At 45.5% G+C, this 18,234-nt stretch overlaps 1 protein-coding gene across 1 annotated transcript in view; it reads left to right on the plus strand.

Annotated features, from left to right (window-relative positions):
- The first annotated feature begins 2,553 nt into the window (after positions 1-2,553).
- LOC109907078 (putative fidgetin-like protein 2) overlaps positions 2,554-18,234 on the plus strand; it is a 45,702-nt gene continuing 30,021 nt past the window's right edge. Inside the window, exons 1-2 of the mRNA XM_031794665.1 lie at positions 2,554-2,754; positions 12,568-12,737. Coding sequence (XP_031650525.1) covers positions 12,713-12,737 — 25 coding nt within the window. The 5' untranslated portion in view covers positions 2,554-2,754; positions 12,568-12,712. The remainder of the gene's footprint in view (positions 2,755-12,567; positions 12,738-18,234) is intronic.

An 18,234-nucleotide genomic window follows, 5' to 3' on the forward strand; every position in this document is an offset into this window, starting at 1 on the left:
GAGAGAGAGAGATAGAAGAGGAGAGAGAGATAGAAGAGGAGAGAGAGATAGAAGAGGAGAGAGAGATAGAAGAGGAGAGAGATAGAAGAGGAGAGAGTGATAGAAGAGGAGAGAGAGATAGAAGAGGAGAGAGAGATAGAAGAGGAGAGAGAGATAGAAGAGGAGAGAGAGATAGAAGAGTAGAGAGAGAGATAGAAGAGTAGAGAGATAAAAGAGGAGAGAGTGATAGAAGAGGAGAGAGAGATAGAAGAGGAGAGAGTGATAGAAGAGGAGAGAGAGCTAGAAGAGAGAGAGAGATAGAAGAGGAGAGAGTGATAGAAGAGGGGAGAGAGAGATAGAAGAGTAGAGAGATAGAAGAGGAGAGAGAGATAGAAGAGGAGAGAGAGAGATAGAAGAGTAGAGATAGAAGAGGAGAGAGAGATAGAAGAGGAGAGAGAGAGATAGAAGAGTAGAGAGATAAAAGAGGAGAGAGAGATAGAAGAGGAGAGAGAGATAGAAGAGGAGAGAGTGATAAAGAGGAGAGAGAGATAGAAGAGGAGAGAGAGAGATAGAAGAGTAGAGAGATAGAAGAGGAGGAGAGAGATAGAAGAGGAGAGAGAGAGATAGAAGAGTAGAGAGATAAAGAGGAGAGAGAGATAGAAGAGGGAGAGAGAGATAGAAGAGGAGAGAGTGATAAAGAGGAGAGAGAGATAGAAGAGGGGAGAGAGAGAGATAGAAGAGTAGAGAGATAAAAGAGGAGAGAGAGATAGAAGAGAAGAGAGTGATAGAAGAGGAGAGAGTGATAGAAGAGGAGAGAGTAGAAGAGGAGAGAGTGATAGAAGAGGAGAGAGAGCTAAGAGAGGAGAGAGAGATAGAAGAGGAGAGAGTGATAGAAGAAGGAGAGAGAGTGATAGAAGAGGAAGGGATAGAAGAGGAGAGAGTGATAGAAGAGGAGAGAGAGATAAGAGAGAGAGATAGAAGAGGAGAGAGAGATAGAAGAGGAGAGAGAGATAGAAGAGGAGAGAGAGATAGAAGAGGAGAGAGAGATAGAAGAGGAGAGAGAGATAGAAGAGGAGAGAGATAGAAGAGGGGAGAGAGATAGAAGAGGAGAGAGAGATAGAAGAGGAGAGAGAGATAGAAGAGGAGAGAGAGATAGAAGAGGAGAGAGAGATAGAAGAGGAGAGAGAGATAGAAGAGGAGAGATAGATAGAAGAGGAGAGAGAGAGATAGAAGAGGAGAGAGAGATAGAAGAGGAGAGAGAGATAGAAGAGGAGAGAGAGATAGAAGAGGGGAGAGAGATAGAAGAGGAGGAGAGTGATAGAAGAGGAGAGAGAGATAGAAGAGGAGAGAGAGATAGAAGAGGAGAGAGAGATAGAAGAGGAGAGAGAGATAGAAGAGTAGAGAGAGAGATAGAAGAGGAGAGAGAGAGATAGAAGAGGAGATGTGTGTGAGAGGCGTGTGTGTGTGTGTAACATAGTGGGGATGGATGTGCTGTAATGTGGTGGGGATGGATAGATGTGTGTGGGTAACGTGGTGGGGATGGATGTGTGTATGAGAGGAGTTTAGCATCTGTGGTAACAGGAGGAGTTCTGCTGGACATGTGGCCCTTGGTGAGACTCTTAAAACCAGACACACATCTGGGAGAGGGAGAGGGGAGAGGGAGAGGGAGAGGGAGAGGGAGAGGGAGAGGGAGAGGGAGAGGGAGAGGGAGAGGGAGAGGGAGAGGGAGAGGGAGAGGGAGAGGGAGAGGGAGAGGGAGAGGGAAGGGAAGGGGGAGAGGGAGAGGGAGAGGGAGAGGGAGAGGGAGAGGGAGAGGGAGAGGGAGAGGGAGAGGGAGAGGGAGAGGGAGAGGACAGAGAGACTAAGAGACAGAGAGGTCAGTGACCATGGAGCCCAGAACATAGGAGCAGCTTACATCATCAATATCACATCCATTTAACTTTATTTTCCTTCTGTCCTCCCCTTACCGTTGAGCTTAAACTGTTCAGTTGAGTTGGGTTATGGATTGAGCTGTTATTACAGTATAACAAATTAGGATATTGATTTGAAGAGTGTTTGGCATGTTTTTGACCAAAATCATATTTGGAATGAATTCCATGAATTGTCATACCTGTGGATGAAAGAAAATAACAATCTGGACTATAAGTATTTTATCTCAGGACACAACACTGAGGGGAGTTAAATGAGAGTGTTCCCACCCAAATCTCTTCCCCTTACCTCATTACCCTTCTCTGTACCCCCTGACCCCCCTGCCCCTAGATAATTATCCTGGGCAAAACTCAATTCCCTCTAACCCTCTCTCTCTCTCTCTCTCTCTCTCTCTCTCTCTCTCTCTCTCTCTCTCTCTCTCTCTCTCTCTCTCTCTCTCTCTCTCTCTCTCTCTCTCTCAAACATGATTGGTCAACTCCCCCCTCTCATTCTCTCTCCCTGCTTAAATACTTTTAACATAAAGAGGGAGGGAGGGATGGGGGAGGGGAATTGTGTGTGTGCACTCTGTTGTCACTGGCAGGCAGAGCTAGAAAGAGAGAGAGAGGAGGGAGAGGAGGGAGAGAGGGAGGGAGAGGGTTAGTTGAGTTGTGTCCCATACATGGAGACAAGAAAGGCAGCGGTGAACACAAGGTCTGCTCTCTGCTCTCTGCTCTCTGCTCTCTGCTCTCTGCTCTCTGCTCTCTGCTCTCTGCTCTCTGCTCTCTGCTCTCTGCTCTCTGCTCTCTGCCCAACAGGATTATCTAACTGCTGCGTTCAGATAGAAAGAGAATCTGCAGGCATGAATAGGTAAGAACAGCTTCTCTCTCCTCTGTCTTCAGTGTTGGAGTGCTGTGACCGCAGCGCTGTGCTGTGTTTCTACTGTAGCGTGGTAGGAGGTGGCTGCTGTCTGTGTCTGTTTGACTTGGCTCTATCTCTGTGGGTGTGAAGGAAGTACAGGAAGCGTGGACTTGTCTTTGGCCGCTGGCCACCATGTACTTTCCCAAGCTCAACATCTCCTGTTCTGTCTGTCTGTCCATCTGTTTAGCCCCTGTGGGGTTCTCTGTCAATCTCTCTTTCTATAATTCTTTCTCATCGTCTGCACTATTTAATATTTCTTAAAGTGTATAAATAGCTCTGTTTATTTCAAAGCAATTTATAAATTAGTGTACTGATAAAAGTTAAGTTAGAGATGTCTGTGTGTGTCAGGAGAAGGTACATGAGTTCAACCCACTCCAGACAGAAGCCTTGTGCAGTCCATTGTTCAGGGACAGCCGTGCGCTGAGTTTACTGCATAATATTCACTTCCATATGATCGAATGGACCGCTTTAAGAAGAGGGTCATGCTTTTTATCGCATTGATGAAACATGCTAAAAATACACATTACAGATTTAGGATATTTATGGAATGAAGTTGTTTAAAAAAAAATGGGTTACCTTTAAAAAAATATATATTATCATTATCTTCTAGTTCTGTATGTAATGGAAAAATGTTCATTCTGGCTTTCAGCATTCCTTTTTCAATATGCAGCCTAATACTCTTCTAGCTGGTCTGAAACAGGATGTGGAATTTATCCATTATGTTTTGTGGACCAAGTATTTTAAATATGTGCATCTTAATAGACATGAATGTTTTTATGTAAGATCTGTTCAATTCTCTGTGAACTGATTGTCCTGTTGGAGAGGCTAAAGTCATATTAGATCAACAAATATAGAAAACGCTGCAGGATTACAATGCATTTCATCTGACTACATGATTTCCCTAGAAACGCTTGACTTATCTTCCCTGGAAAGCAGAGCAAAACAAAAATGTAATGTCCTTCTTTTGAAATTTCCTTTAATTTGTATCAAGAGTATATCTGAAAACTGGAAAATAAGTCAGTCAGAATGCTGTGGGTCAAATGTTGTTGTTGTAGGAAACATCGTTTCCCATTATTTTGACTACTTCTACTGCCTTATTGTGTTACAGTAAGTCTCATGAGAATGCGGCTCTTTACAGCCCTAGCTAACGCACAGAGCAACAGAGCAGTCTTTACAGCCCTAGCTAACACACAGAGCAACAGAGCAGTCTTTACAGCCCTAGCTAACACACAGAGCAACAGAGCAGTCTTTACAGCCCTAGCTAACACACAGAGCAACAGAGCAGTCTTTACAGCCCTAGCTAACGCACAGAGCAACAGAGTAGTCTTTACAGCCCTAGCTAACACACAGAGCAACAGAGCAGTCTTTACAGCCCTAGCTAACGCACAGAGCAACAGAGCAGTCTTTACAGCCCTAGCTAACACACAGAGCAACAGAGTAGTCTTTACAGCCCTAGCTAACGCACAGAGCAACAGAGCAGTCTTTACAGCCCTAGCTAACACACAGAGCAACAGAGTAGTCTTTACAGCCCTAGCTAACACACAGGGCAACAGAGCAGTCTTTACAGCCCTAGCGAACACACAGAGCAACAGAGTAGTCTTTACAGCCCTAGCTAACACACAGAGCAACAGAGCAGTCTTTACAGCCCTAGCTAACACACAGAGCAACAGAGCAGTCTTTACAGCCCTAGCTAACGCACAGAGCAACAGAGTAGTCTTTACAGCCCTAGCTAACACACAGAGCAACAGAGCAGTCTTTATAGCCCTAGCTAACACACAGGGCAACAGAGCAGTCTTTACAGCCAACGCACAGAGCCCTGGTCTGAGCCAACGCACAGAGCACCGATCTCAGCTAACAACCAGAAAGCAGTGGTCTCAGCCAACACACAGAAAGCAGTGGTCTCAGCTAACGCACAGAAAGCAGTGGTCTCAGCTAACACACAGAAAGCACTGATCTCAGCTAACGCACAGAGCACTGATCTCAGCTAACGCACAGAGCACTGATCTCAGCTAACACACAGAAAGCAGTGGTCTCAGCCAACACACAGAAAGCACTGATCTCAGCTAACGCACAGAGCACTGATCTCAGCTAACGCACAGAGCACTGATCTCAGCTAACGCACAGAAAGCAGTGGTCTCAGCCAACACACAGAGCACTGGTCTCAGCTAACACACAGAAAGCAGTGGTCTTAGCTAACGCACAGAAAGCAGTGGTCTCAGCCAACACACAGAAAGCAGTGGTCTCAGCTAACGCACAGAAAGCACTGGTCTCAGCTAATGCACAGAAAGCACTGGTCTCAGCTAACGCACAGAAAGCAGTGGTCTCAGCTAACGCACAGAAAGCAGTGGTCTCAGCTAACGCACAGAAAGCACTAGTCTCAGCTAACGCACAGAAAGCACTGGTCTCAGCTAACGCACAGAAAGCACTGGTCTCAGCTAACGCACAGAAAGCACTAGTCTCAGCTAACGCACAGAAAGCAGTGGTCTCAGCCAATGCACAGAAAGCAGTGTTCTTTTGGTTGTTTTTGGGAGGGAGTCAGATTTAGAATGCCCTCTTTAAAGCCCTGCTCTCTGACCACAGCCTTACTGTGTCCATTCCTGTCTGCCTCAGGCTAATGAATATATGTGGTCAAATATATTGGCACCCTTGCGCTTTACAATTGAGTGCAATGGAGCAGAATGCTCATTTTCCTATAGAAAAAAAATGGGTGAATTCCAATTCTTACCCTGTGGGTGACCACCTGCAACGTTGACAGGTGAGATAAACGACACAGTAAATGAGAATCATTGTGTCCTACAAAATGTATTTGAATTGTGAATAACTTAGCCCAGGACACATGAAAATTCAACATTTTGGTTTAGATTCTTCTTCTTCTTCTTTGTCCTATGAAGTTGCTAATTAAACAAATGCACACGTAAACACCAAAGGTATTTTCAATTTCAACTTATTTTAGAAGAAATAGTAATTTATGCAATGGTGCCGATATATTTGACAGTTTTTGTACCGCTGTGTGTGAGCGGACGTGTGTGTGACTCAGTCTGGGAGACAGTAGGTGTTAATGTGGACGTGTGTGTGACTCAGTCTGGGAGACAGTAGGTGTTAATGTGGACGTGTGTGTGACTCAGTCTGGGAGACAGTAGGTGTTAATGTGGACGTGTGTGTGACTCAGTCTGGGAGACAGTAGGTGTTAATGTGGACGTGTGTGTGTGTGACTCAGTCTGGGAGACAGTAGGTGTTAATGTGGACGTGTGTGTGTGTGTGACTCAGTCTGGGAGACAGTAGGTGTTAATGTGGACGTGTGTGTGTGTGACTCAGTCTGGGAGACAGCAGGTGTTAATGTGGACGTGTGTGTGACTCAGTCTGGGAGACAGTAGGTGTTAATGTGGACGTGTGTGTGACTCAGTCTGGGAGACAGTAGGTGTTAATGTGGATGTGTGTGTGACTCAGTCTGGGAGACAGTAGATGTTAATGTGGATGTGTGTGTGACTCAGTCTGGGAGACAGTAGGTGTTAATGTGGACGTGTGTGTGACTCAGTCTGGGAGACAGTAGGTGTTAATGTGGACGTGTGTGTGTGTGACTCAGTCTGGGAGACAGTAGGTGTTAATGTGGACGTGTGTGTGTGTGACTCAGTCTGGGAGACAGTAGGTGTTAATGTGGACGTGTGTGTGACTCAGTCTGGGAGACAGTAGGTGTTAATGTGGACGTGTGTGTGTGTGACTCAGTCTGGGAGACAGTAGGTGTTAATGTGGACGTGTGTGTGACTCAGTCTGGGAGACAGTAGGTGTTAATGTGGACGTGTGTGTGACTCAGTCTGGGAGACAGTAGGTGTTAATGTGGACGTGTGTGTGACTCAGTCTGGGAGACAGTAGGTGTTAATGTGGACGTGTGTGTGACTCAGTCTGGGAGACAGTAGGTGTTAATGTGGACGTGTGTGTGTGTGACTCAGTCTGGGAGACAGTAGGTGTTAATGTGGACGTGTGTGTGTGTGACTCAGTCTGGGAGACAGTAGGTGTTAATGTGGACGTGTGTGTGTGTGACTCAGTCTGGGAGACAGCAGGTGTTAATGTGGACGTGTGTGTGTGTGTGACTCAGTCTGGGAGACAGTAGGTGTTAATGTGGACGTGTGTGTGTGTGACTCAGTCTGGGAGACAGTAGGTGTTAATGTGGACGTGTGTGTGACTCAGTCTGGGAGACAGTAGGTGTTAATGTGGACGTGTGTGTGACTCAGTCTGGGAGACAGTAGGTGTTAATGTGGACGTGTGTGTGACTCAGTCTGGGAGACAGTAGGTGTTAATGTGGACGTGTGTGTGTGTGACTCAGTCTGGGAGACAGTAGGTGTTAATGTGGACGTGTGTGTGTGTGACTCAGTCTGGGAGACAGTAGGTGTTAATGTGGACGTGTGTGTGTGTGACTCAGTCTGGGAGACAGTAGGTGTTAATGTGGACGTGTGTGTGACTCAGTCTGGGAGACAGTAGGTGTTAATGTGGACGTGTGTGTGACTCAGTCTGGGAGACAGTAGGTGTTAATGTGGACGTGTGTGTGACTCAGTCTGGGAGACAGTAGGTGTTAATGTGGACGTGTGTGTGACTCAGTCTGGGAGACAGTAGGTGTTAATGTGGACGTGTGTGTGTGTGACTCAGTCTGGGAGACAGCAGGTGTTAATGTGGACGTGTGTGTGTGTGTGACTCAGTCTGGGAGACAGTAGGTGTTAATGTGGACGTGTGTGTGTGTGACTCAGTCTGGGAGACAGTAGGTGTTAATGTGGATGTGTGTGTGACTCAGTCTGGGAGACAGTAGGTGTTAATGTGGATGTGTGTGTGACTCAGTCTGGGAGACAGTAGGTGTTAATGTGGACGTGTGTGTGACTCAGTCTGGGAGACAGTAGGTGTTAATGTGGACGTGTGTGTGTGTGACTCAGTCTGGGAGACAGTAGGTGTTAATGTGGACGTGTGTGTGTGTGACTCAGTCTGGGAGACAGTAGGTGTTAATGTGGACGTGTGTGTGACTCAGTCTGGGAGACAGTAGGTGTTAATGTGGACGTGTGTGTGTGTGACTCAGTCTGGGAGACAGTAGGTGTTAATGTGGACGTGTGTGTGACTCAGTCTGGGAGACAGTAGGTGTTAATGTGGACGTGTGTGTGACTCAGTCTGGGAGACAGTAGGTGTTAATGTGGACGTGTGTGTGACTCAGTCTGGGAGACAGTAGGTGTTAATGTGGACGTGTGTGTGACTCAGTCTGGGAGACAGTAGGTGTTAATGTGGACGTGTGTATGACTCAGTCTGGGAGACAGTAGGTGTTAATGTGGACGTGTGTGTGTGTGACTCAGTCTGGGAGACAGTAGGTGTTAATGTGGACGTGTGTGTGTGTGACTCAGTCTGGGAGACAGTAGGTGTTAATGTGGACGTGTGTGTGTGTGACTCAGTCTTGGAGACAGTAGGTGTTAATGTGGACGTGTGTGTGACTCAGTCTGGGAGACAGTAGGTGTTAATGTGGACGTGTGTGTGACTCAGTCTGGGAGACAGTAGGTGTTAATGTGGACGTGTGTGTGACTCAGTCTGGGAGACAGTAGGTGTTAATGTGGACGTGTGTGTGACTCAGTCTGGGAGACAGTAGGTGTTAATGTGGACGTGTGTGTGACTCAGTCTGGGAGACAGTAGGTGTTAATGTGGACGTGTGTGTGTGTGACTCAGTCTGGGAGACAGTAGGTGTTAATGTGGACGTGTGTGTGTGTGACTCAGTCTGGGAGACAGTAGGTGTTAATGTGGACGTGTGTGTGTGTGACTCAGTCTGGGAGACAGCAGGTGTTAATGTGGACGTGTGTGTGTATGTGACTCAGTCTGGGAGACAGTAGGTGTTAATGTGGACGTGTGTGTGTGTGACTCAGTCTGGGAGACAGTAGGTGTTAATGTGGACGTGTGTCTGACTCAGTCTGGGAGACAGTAGGTGTTAATGTGGACGTGTGTGTGACTCAGTCTGGGAGACAGTAGGTGTTAATGTGGACGTGTGTGTGTGTGACTCAGTCTGGGAGACAGTAGGTGTTAATGTGGACGTGTGTGTGACTCAGTCTGGGAGACAGTAGGTGTTAATGTGGACGTGTGTGTGACTCAGTCTGGGAGACAGTAGGTGTTAATGTGGACGTGTGTGTGACTCAGTCTGGGAGACAGTAGGTGTTAATGTGGACGTGTGTGTGTGTGACTCAGTCTGGGAGACAGTAGGTGTTAATGTGGACGTGTGTGTGTGTGACTCAGTCTGGGAGACAGTAGGTGTTAATGTGGACGTGTGTGTGTGTGACTCAGTCTGGGAGACAGTAGGTGTTAATGTGGACGTGTGTGTGACTCAGTCTGGGAGACAGTAGGTGTTAATGTGGACGTGTGTGTGACTCAGTCTGGGAGACAGTAGGTGTTAATGTGGACGTGTGTGTGACTCAGTCTGGGAGACAGTAGGTGTTAATGTGGACGTGTGTGTGACTCAGTCTGGGAGACAGTAGGTGTTAATGTGGACGTGTGTGTGACTCAGTCTGGGAGACAGTAGGTGTTAATGTGGACGTGTGTGTGTGTGACTCAGTCTGGGAGACAGTAGGTGTTAATGTGGACGTGTGTGTGTGTGACTCAGTCTGGGAGACAGTAGGTGTTAATGTGGACGTGTGTGTGTGTGACTCAGTCTGGGAGACCGTAGGTGTTAATGTGGACGTGTGTGTGACTCAGTCTGGAAGACAGCAGATGTTAATGTGGACGTGTGTGTGACTCAGTCTGGGAGACAGTAGGTGTTAATGTGGACGTGTGTGTGACTCAGTCTGGGAGACAGTAGGTGTTAATGTGGACGTGTGTGTGACTCAGTCTGGGAGACAGTAGGTGTTAATGTGGACGTGTGTGTGACTCAGTCTGGGAGACAGTAGGTGTTAATGTGGACGTGTGTGTGACTCAGTCTGGGAGACAGTAGGTGTTAATGTGGACGTGTGTGTGACTCAGTCTGGGAGACAGCAGGTGTTAATGTGGACGTGTGTGTGTTTGTTAAACTTGTAGGCAGCTGTTTTTTCATTTATGTTGTGTGTTTAGATTAGTGTGTGAAACGGTTAGTTGATGCCTGTGTATTGGAGAGTGTGAAACGGTTAGTTGATGCCTGTGTATTGGCGTGTGAAACGGTTAGTTGATGCCTGTGTATTGGCGTGTGTGAAATGGTTAGTTGATGCCTGTGTATTGGAGAGTGTGAAATGGTTAGTTGATGCCTGTTTATTAGAGTGTGAAATGGTTAGTTGATGCCTGTGTATTAGAGTGTGTGAAATGGTTAGTTGATGCCTGTGTATTGGAGTGTGAAATGGTTAGTTGATGCCTGTGTATTAGAGTGTAAAATGGTTAGTTGATGCCTGTGTATTGGACTGTAAAATGGTTAGTTGATGCCTGTGTATTGGCGTGTGTGTGGTTAGTTGATGCCTGTGAATTGGCGTGTGTGTGGTTAGTTGATGCCTGTTTATTGGCGTGTGTGTGGTTAGTTGATGCCTGTGTATTGGCGTGTGTTTGTGTGTACGTGGTTGCGTGCTTGTATGCGTGTGTGTACTTACACTCGTACTTGCTGATATTTATTTATTCATTTATTTATTTTTATTTCACCTTTATTTAACCAGGTAGGCAAGTTGAGAACAAGTTCTCATTTACAATTGCGACCTGGCCAAGATAATGCAAAGCAGTTCGACATGAACAACAACACAGAGTTACACATGGAGTATAACAAACACACAGTCAATAATACAGTAGAAAAATAAGTCTATATACAATGTGAGCAAATTAGGTGAGATAAGGGAGGTAAAGGCAAAAAAAGGCCATGGTGGGGGAAGTAAATACAATATAGCAAGTAAAACATTGGAATGGTAGATTTGCAGTGGAAGAATGTGTAAAGTAGAAATAAAAAAAATGGGGTGCAAAGGAGCAAAATAAATAAATACAGTAGGGGAAGAGGTAGTTGTTTGGGCTAAATTATAGATGGGCGATGTACAGGTGCAGTAATCTGTGAGCTGCTCTGACAGTTGGTGCTTAAAGCTAGTGAGGGAGATAAGTGTTTCCAGTTTCAGAGATTTTTGTAGTTCGTTCCAGTCATTGGCAGCAGAGAAATGGAAGAAGAGGCGGCCAAAGGAACAATTGGTTTTGGGGGTGACCAGAGAGATATACCTGCTGGAGCGCGTGCTACAGGTGGGTGCTGCTATGGTGACCAGCGAGCTGAGATAAGGGGGGACTTTACCTAGCAGGGTCTTGTAGATGACCTGGAGCCAGTGGGTTTGGCGACGAGTATGAAGCGAGGGCCAGCTAACGAGAGCGTACAGGTCGCAGTGGTGGGTAGTATATGGGGCTTTGGTGACAAAACGGATTGCACTGTGATAGACTGCATCCAATTCATTGAGTAGGGTATTGGAGGCGATTTTGTAAATGACATCGCCGAAGTCGAGGATCGGTAGGATGGTCAGTTTTACAAGGGTATGTTTGGCAGCATGAGTGAAGGATGATTTGTTGCGAAATAGGAAGCCAATTCTAGATTTAACTTTGGATTGGAGATGTTTGATGAGTCTGGAAGGAGAGTTTACAGTCTAACCAGACACCTAGGTATTTGTAGTTGTCCACATATTCTAAGTCAGAACCGTCCAGAGTAGTGATGTTGGACGGGTGGGCAGGTGCAGGCAGCGATTGGTTGAAGAGCATGCATTTAGTTTTAATTGTATTCAGGAGCAATTGGAGGCCACGGAAGGAGAGTTGTATGGCATTGAAGCTCGCCTGGAGGGTTGTTAACACAGTGTCCAAAGAAGGGCCATAAGTATACAGAATGGTGTCGTCTGCGTAGAGGTGGATCAGAGACTCACCAGCAGCAAGAGCGACATCATTGATGTATACAGAGAAGAGACTCGGTCCAAGAATTTAACCCTGTGGCACCCCCATAGAGACTGACAGAGGCCCGGACAACAGGCCCTCCGATTTGACACACTGAACTCTATCAGAGAAGTAGTTGGTGAACCAGGCGAGGCAATCATTTGAGAAACCAAGGCTATCGAGTCTGCCGATGAGGATGTGGTGATTGACAGAGTCGAAAGCCTTGGCCAGGTCAATGAATACGGCTGCACAGTATTGTTTCTTATCGATGGCGGTTAAGATATCGTTTAGGAGCGTGGCTGAGGTGGCTGAGGTGCACCCATGACCAACTCTGAAACCAGATTGCATAGCGGAGAAGGTATGGTGGGATTCGAAATGGTCGGTAATCTGTTTGTTGACTTGGCTTTCGAAGACCTTAGATAGGCAGGGTAGGATAGATATATGTCTGTAGCAGTTTGGTTCAAGACCGCAGCTGCTTTCCAATCTTTGGGAATCTCAGACGACACGAATGAGAGGTTATACATGTAATATACATGTGTGTGAATGCGTGTGTTTACCTGTGGAATGATCTCAAAAACTCAAAAACTCTAAAGTTGAATGTTCTTGGGATTCTAGGGCAGTTTGGACGGCTGGTTGATTACGTTTTTACTGAGGAATGGGTATATTTTTCATAATCGTGTTTTCTAAGTTACATTTCTTAAATTGCTTGTAAATATTGTAGGTGTTTATCGATTTGGATTTGTAAATGTTGTGAATTGTATGATTGTGTGCAGGGCTTTCCCTGTTTAAATCGATTTAAATAAAACAAGGCAACAGTAAACGTACACAGATCCACAGTCCCCTCCTCAATAAAAACTTTTTGTCCCAAGATATAGTGGATCTGTAACTGTCTCTCATCTCCTTGTACAGGGTAAGAAGAGTGTTGTAGCCTGTTAGTACTGGCAGCCCCTAACAGTGATGGACAACAGGCAGACAGATGCTAACCTGGACCTGGCTGGTTACTGCTCTCCTCTGACAGAACTACTCTCCTCCTAACTGAGACCAGCTCCACAGAATGCTGAGCCCCGTTGCCCCCTATAGTAAGTACCATACACTCACCCCTATATCACAGAATGCTGAGCCCCATTGCCCCTATAGTAAGTACCATACACTCACCCCTATATCACAGAATGCTGAGCCCCATTGCCCCCTATAGTAAGTACCTACACTCACCCCTATATCACAGAATGCTGAGCCCCGTTGCCCCTATAGTAAGTACCATACACTCACCCCTATATCACAGAATGCTGAGCCCCATTGCCCCCTATAGTAATATACAGTAAGTACCATACACTCTGTATATATATGTAGTGTAGTGTAGTGTACACGTAGTATCTACGTGTAGTGTAGTGTAGGGTAGGGTAGTGTAGTGTACACTGTATCTATGTGTAGTGTAGTGTAGTGTACACTATGTATCTACGTGTAGTGTAGTGTAGTGTACGCTCTGTATATATGTGTAGTGTAGTGTAGTGTACATTCTGTATATATGTGTAGTGTAGTCTACACTCTGTATCTACATGTAGTGTACACTCTGTATCTACGTGTAGTGTAGTGTAGTGTACACTCTGTATCTACGTGTAGTGTGGTGTAGTGTACACTCTGTATCTACGTGTAGTGTGGTGTACACTCTGTATCTACATGTAGTGTAGTGTACACTATGTACTATGTGTAGTGTACACTATGTATCTACGTGTAGTGTAGTGTACACTGTATCTACATGTAGTGCAGTGTAGTGTACACTGTATCTACATGTAGTGTAGTGTAGTGTAGTGTACACTGTGTATCTACGTGTAGTGTAGTGTACACTATGTATCTACGTGTAGTGTAGTGTAGTGTACACTCTGTATCTACGTGTAGTGTAGTGTACACTATGTATCTACGTGTAATGTAGTGTAGTGTACACTATGTATCTACGTGTAATGTAGTGTAGTGTACACTATGTATCTACATGTAGTGTAGTGTACACTATGTATCTACATGTAGTGCAGTATAGTGTACACTGTATCTACATGTAGTGTAGTGTAGTGTACACTATGTATCTACGTGTAGTGTAGTGTAGTGTACACTCTGTATCTACGTGTAGTGTAGTGTACACTATGTATCTACGTGTAATGTAGTGTAGTGTACACTATGTATCTACGTGTAATGTAGTGTAGTGTACACTATGTATCTACATGTAGTGTAGTGTACACTATGTATCTACATGTAGTGCAGTATAGTGTACACTGTATCTACATGTAGTGTAGTGTAGTGTACACTATGTATCTACGTGTAGTGTAGTGTACACTATGTATCGACGTGTAGTGTAGTGTAGTGTACACTATGTATCTACGTGTAATGTAGTGTAGTGTACACTATGTATCTACATGTAGTGCAGTGCAGTGTACACTCTGTATCTACGTGTAGTGTAGTGTACACTCTGTATCTACATGTAGTGTAGTGTAGTGTACACTCTGTATCTACGTGTAGTGTGGTGTACACTCTGTATCTACATGTAGTGTAGTGTAGTGTACACTCTGTATCTACGTGTAGTGTGGTGTACACTCTGTATCTACATGTAGTGTGGTGTATACTATGTACTATGTGTAGTGTACACTATGTATCTACGTGTAGTGTAGTGTACACTGTATCTACATGTAGTGCAGTGTAGTGTACACTGTATCTACATGTAGTGTAGTGTAGTGTAGTGTACACTGTGTATCTACGTGTAGTGTGGTGTACACTATGTATCTACGTGTAGTGTAGTGTACACTCTGTATCTACGTGTAGTGTAGTGTACACTATGTATCTACGTGTAATGTAGTGTAGTGTACACTATGTATCTACGTGTAGTGTAGTGTACACTATGTATCTACATGTAGTGCAGTGTAGTGTACACTGTATCTACATGTAGTGTAGTTTAGTGTACACTATGTATCTACGTGTAGTGTACACTATGCATCTACATGTAGTGTAGTGTAGTGTACACTGTATCTACGTGTAGTGTAGTGTACACTATGTATCTACGTGTAATGTAGTGTAGTGTACACTATGTATCTACATGTAGTGCAGTGCAGTGTACACTCTGTATCTACGTGTAGTGTACACTATGTATCTACGTGTAGTGTAGTGTACACTCTGTATCTACGTGTAGTGTAGTGTACACTCTGTATCTACGTGTAGTGTAGTGTAGTGTACACTCTGTATCTACGTGTAGTGTAGTGTAGTGTACACTCTGTATCTACACTACTGTTCAAAAGTTTGGGGTCACTTAGAACTGTCCTTGCTTTTGAAGGAAAAGCAAAAAAAAATGTCCATTAAAATAACATGAAATTGATCAGAAATACAGTGTAGACATTGTTAATGTTGTAAATGACTGGAAACGGCAGATATTTTACGGAATATCTACATAGGTGTACAGAGGCCCGTTATCAGCAACCATCACTCCTGTGTTGCTATGGCACGTTGTGTTAGCAAATCGAAGTTTATCATTTTAAAAGGCTAATTTATCATTAGAAAACCCTTTTGCAATTATGTTAGAACAGCTGAAAACTGTTGTTCTGATTAAAGAAGCAATAGAACTGGCCTTCTTTAGACTAGTTGAGTATCTGGAACATCAGCATTTGTGGGTTCAATTACAGGCTCAAAATGGCCAGAAACAAATAACTTTCTTTTGAAACTTGCCATATTTTTGTTCTGAGAAATGAAGGCTATTCCATGCGAGAAATTGCCAAGAAACTGAAGATCTGGTACAACGCTGTGTACTACTCCCTTCACAGAACAGCGCAAACTGTCTCTAACCAGAATAGAAAGAGGAGTGGGAGGCCCAGGTGTACAACTGAGCAAGAGGACAAGTAGAGGACAAGTACATTAGAGTGTCTAGATTGAGAAAGTCCTCATCTGGCAGCTTCATTAAATATTACACAGTCCAGCTTGTGGGGCGTCTTGTATCTACGTGTAGTGTAGTGTAGTGTACACTATGTATCTATGTGTAGTGTAGTGTAGTGTACACTATGTATCTACGTGTAGTGTAGTGTACACTATGTATCTACGTGTAGTGTAGTGTACACTATGTATCTACGTGTAGTGTACACTATGTATCTACGTGTAGTGTAGTGTAGTGTACACTATGTATCTACATGTAGTGTAGTGTAGGGTAGTGTAGTGTAGGGTAGGGTAGGGTAGTGTAGTGTACACTGTATCTATGTGTAGTGTAGTGTAGTGTAGTGTAGTGTAGTGTACACTATGTATCTACGTGTAGTGTAGGGTAGTGTAGGGTAGGGTAGTGTAGTGTAGTGTAGTGTAGGGTAGGGTAGGGTAGTGTAGTGTACACTGTATCTATGTGTAGTGTAGTGTAGTGTAGTGTACACTATGTATCTACGTGTAGTGTAGGGTAGGGTAGGGTAATGTAGTGTAGTGTAGTGTACACTGTGTATCTACATGTAGTGTAGTGTAGTGTGGGGTACACTGTATCTATGTGTAGTGCAGTGAACTAGAAGAGGAAGAGATGGAAAGAGGAAGAGAGGGAGCGATGGAAAGAGGAAGAGAGGGAGAGATGGAACGAGGAAGGGAGGAAGAGATGGAAAGAGGAAGAGAGGGAGAGATGGAAAGAGGAAGGGAGGAAGAGATGGAAAGAGGAAGAGAGGGAGAGATGGGAAAGAGGAAGGGAGGGAGAGATGGAAAGAGGAAGAGAGGGAGGGATGGAAAGAGGAAGGGAGGGAGAGATGGAAAGAGGAAGAGAGGGAGAGATGGAAAGAGGAAGGGAGGGAGAGATGGAAAGAGGAAGAGAGGGAGAGATGGAAAGAGGAAGGGAGGGAGAGATGGAAAGAGGAAGAGAGGAAGAGATGGAAAGAGGAAGGGAGGGAGAGATGGAAAGAGGAAGAGAGGAAGAGATGGAAAGAGGAAGGGAGGGAGAGATGGAAAGAGGAAGAGAGGGAGAGAGGAAGAGAGGGAGAGATGGAAAGAGGAAGAGAGGGAGAGATGGAAAGAGGAAGAGAGGAAGAGATGGAAAGAGGAAGAGAGGAAGAGATGGAAAGAGGAAGAGAGGAAGAGATGGAAAGAGGAAGGGAGGGAGAGATGGAAAGAGGAAGAGAGGGAAAGAGGAAGAGAGGGAGAGATGGAAAGAGGAAGGGAGGAAGAGATGGAAAGAGGAAGAGAGGGAAAGAGGAAGAGAGGGAGAGATGGAAAGAGGAGGGGGGGAGGGATGGAAAGACGAAGAGAGGAAGAGATGGAAAGAGGAAGAGAGGAAGAGATGGAAAGAGGAAGAGAGGAAGAGGTGGAAAGAGGAAGAGAGGGAGAGAGGAAGAGAGGGAGACAGGAAGAGATGGAAAGAGGAAGAGAGGGGAGAGATGGAAAGAGGAAGAGAGGGAGAGAGGAAGAGATGGAAAGAGGAAGACAGGAAGATATGGAAAGAGGAAGAGAGGGAGAGATGGAAAGAGGAAGAGAGGGAGAGATGGAAAGAGGAAGAGAGGGAGAGATGGAAAGAGGAAGGGGAGGAAGAGATGGAAAGAGGAAGAGAGGGGAGAGATGGAAAGAGGAAGAGAGGAAGAGATGGAAAGAGGAAGGGAGGGAGAGATGGAAAGAGGAAGAGAGGGAGAGAGGAAGAGGGGAGAGATGGAAAGAGGAAGAGAGGGAGAGATGGAAAGAGGAAGAGAGAAGAGATGGAAAGAGGAAGAGAGGAAGAGATGGAAAGAGGAAGAGAGGAAGAGATGGAAAGAGGAAGGGAGGGAGAGATGGAAAGAGGAAGAGAGGGAAAGAGGAAGAGAGGGAGAGATGGAAAGAGGAAGGGGGGAAGAGATGGAAAGAGGAAGAGAGGGAAAGAGGAAGAGAGGGAGAGATGGAAAGAGGAAGGGAGGAAGAGATGGAAAGAGGAAGAGAGGAAGAGATGGAAAGAGGAAGAGAGGAAGAGATGGAAAGAGGAAGAGAGGAAGAGGTGGAAAGAGGAAGAGAGGGAGAGAGGAAGAGAGGGAGACAGGAAGAGATGGAAAGAGGAAGAGAGGGAGAGATGGAAAGAGGAAGAGAGGGAGAGAGGAAGAGATGGAAAGAGGAAGACAGGAAGATATGGAAAGAGGAAGAGAGGGAGAGATGGAAGAGGAAGAGAGGAGAGATGGAAAGAGGAAGAGAGGGAGAGATGGAAAGAGGAAGGGAGGAGAGATGGAAAGAGGAAGAGAGGGAGAGATGGAAAGAGGAAGGGAGGGAGAGATGGAAAGAGAAGAGAGGAAGAGATGGAAAGAGGAAGGGAGGGAGAGATGGAAGAGGAAGAGAGGGAGAGAGGAAGAGAGGGAGAGATGGAAAGAGGAAGGAGGAGAGATGGAAAGAGGAAGAGAGGGATAGATGGAAAGAGGAGAGAGGGAGAGATGGAAAGAGGAGAGAGGGAGAGATGGAAAGAGGAAGAGAGGGAGAGATGGAAAGAGGAAGGAGGAGAGATGGAAAGAGGAAGAGAGGGAGAGATGGAAAGAGGAAGGGAGTGAGAGATGGAAAGAGAAGAGAGGAAGAGATGGAAGAGGAAGGGAGGGAGAGATGGAAAGAGGAAGAGAGGGAGAGAGGAAGAGAGGGAGA

This window comes from Oncorhynchus kisutch, linkage group LG17, assembly GCF_002021735.2.
Source record: "Oncorhynchus kisutch isolate 150728-3 linkage group LG17, Okis_V2, whole genome shotgun sequence".
Classification (NCBI taxonomy): Eukaryota; Metazoa; Chordata; class Actinopteri; order Salmoniformes; family Salmonidae; genus Oncorhynchus; species Oncorhynchus kisutch.